The 1,856-nt window shown below is 33.7% G+C and overlaps 1 protein-coding gene across 1 annotated transcript in view; it reads left to right on the forward strand.

Annotated features, from left to right (window-relative positions):
* Positions 1-344: 344 nt before the first annotated feature.
* LOC109852581 (transmembrane protein 19-like) overlaps positions 345-1,856 on the forward strand; it is a 5,960-nt gene continuing 4,448 nt past the window's right edge. Inside the window, exon 1 of the mRNA XM_020423850.1 lies at positions 345-521. Within this exon, the coding sequence (XP_020279439.1) occupies positions 368-521 (154 nt within the window). The 5' untranslated portion in view covers positions 345-367. The remainder of the gene's footprint in view (positions 522-1,856) is intronic.

The raw sequence follows: 1,856 nt of genomic DNA on the forward strand, positions 1-1,856 counted from the left end.
CAAAACTATACATGTCGGTGCCCTTTGTTTACATGTATAATTGTATATGTACATCACTGAATTCTTCCGGCGGCGCAGTGCGCACGTGCGAAAACGTGACTTTGAGACAACACCGTTCCGTTATTTACTACCAATACTGAAAATCTATGATCACGTGACGTGAATTGAAGATCTTCAATGAACACAATCATGAAATAAGTTGACTTGACCAAGATTCAAGTAAGTGGCGGCAAGTGTCTGCGCGCGTGATCAAAAAGGTCGTGCTGATATCACGATATCAATCTTATATTTGACATTGTGCGGGAATTGTGATTTTTCGCGTCAAACACAAGGTGTAACGAGGTAGATTTGCAAATATTTGACACAAATGACTTCTTTAACTGGAAATCGTAACGACCAACACTCTCACGTGTTGGTTCCAGTTTTTGTAAGTTTCTGCACTATCCCGATCTCGATGATGTTTTGGATAGTAAATGAGGATTATTCAATATTGTGGCCGGATTCTAAAAACCATATAAAAGGTTCATATGCGTTTTTAATATTATCTGACTGTTTAGTAGTAGTATTTTATTTTCAGTGTCAGTGGAACTTTAAGAAAGGTCAAAAAAGCAAAACAATTAAAAAAATCTGAAAGAACGTGAAAATTTTCGGTTAATGATAGCCATATGCTGGATGTTTGTCGCCTATTTTTGTATATATATATATATATATATATATATATATACAGGGATGTTCCGTAATTGCCGTACAATCTCTCGTGGGTAGATCCAGAGGATTATATTGAGTCAAAAAGTTTTTTATTACTTTGCGAGATTCGCAATAATTACCAAGATCTTAATAAAGATCGGCGTGACATATATACGTGACATATACATACAGATAAATGCGCGATTAAGCATGAAACGGGCCGCAGCTCTATATATTGCGACAGGTAACACCGTGAGCGCGCGAAGCACGCCGAGCTGTTCTACGCGCGTAAGACAACTCGATGCACGCTTCGCAGATCTTTATTAATTAAGATTTTAATAATTATTGCGAATCTCGCAAAGTGGTAAAAAACTTTTTTTGACTCAATATAACTCTCTCTACCTGCCTACGAGAGATTGTACGGCAATTACGGGACACCATGTACATATCGGATAGAAAAATACGCGATAAACATCCAGCGTATGGCTCTTATTGGCCGAAAAATTTCACGTTTAAATTTTCAAGAGCCTTAAACTCTTTATTAAAAAATATGGCTTATAAATATCGCAACTTTTGTTATTATTACTGTACTAAAACTTGTATATTTGTCTTATTTATATTACAGATATTTATTTATTTTATTGCTATCAAAATAATAAAAGAAGATAAAAAACCCAGTTGGGTTTAATAACCCAACATTTATATTTTACAAGATAATGGAAACTGAAATCTATACATGCGTCACAAATTATAAAAAGATTAATACCTAAATGGTTTTATAAAGTATCTCGTGAGAGATCTGTACAAAAAATTGATTACTTAACTTAAATTCTTTTAAATTGTAAATGATGAGATCATACATGTACAAATTTAGGCTATTTTTTTATATCTCAATTTTAATCTATACATACGTCACCAACTATGAAAAGAGTAATACCTAAATGTTTTTAAAATATCTCGTGAGAGATCTGTACAAAAAATTGATTATTTAACTTAAATTCTTTTGATTTGTAAATGATGAGATCATACATGTACCCAGCAAACATTTCGGTCACAGAACCATATCCATCTGTGTCCTCAGTAGGATATGGTTTGTTAATCATGTCTGTCAACATGTGAAATGTCAAAATGCGACCAAAATAATGACAGAGTCTGCCACAAGCAAAGCG

Source organism: Pseudomyrmex gracilis, unplaced genomic scaffold (genome assembly GCF_002006095.1).
Source record: "Pseudomyrmex gracilis isolate BER0280 unplaced genomic scaffold, ASM200609v1 scaffold_31, whole genome shotgun sequence".
NCBI lineage: Eukaryota > Metazoa > Arthropoda > Insecta > Hymenoptera > Formicidae > Pseudomyrmex > Pseudomyrmex gracilis.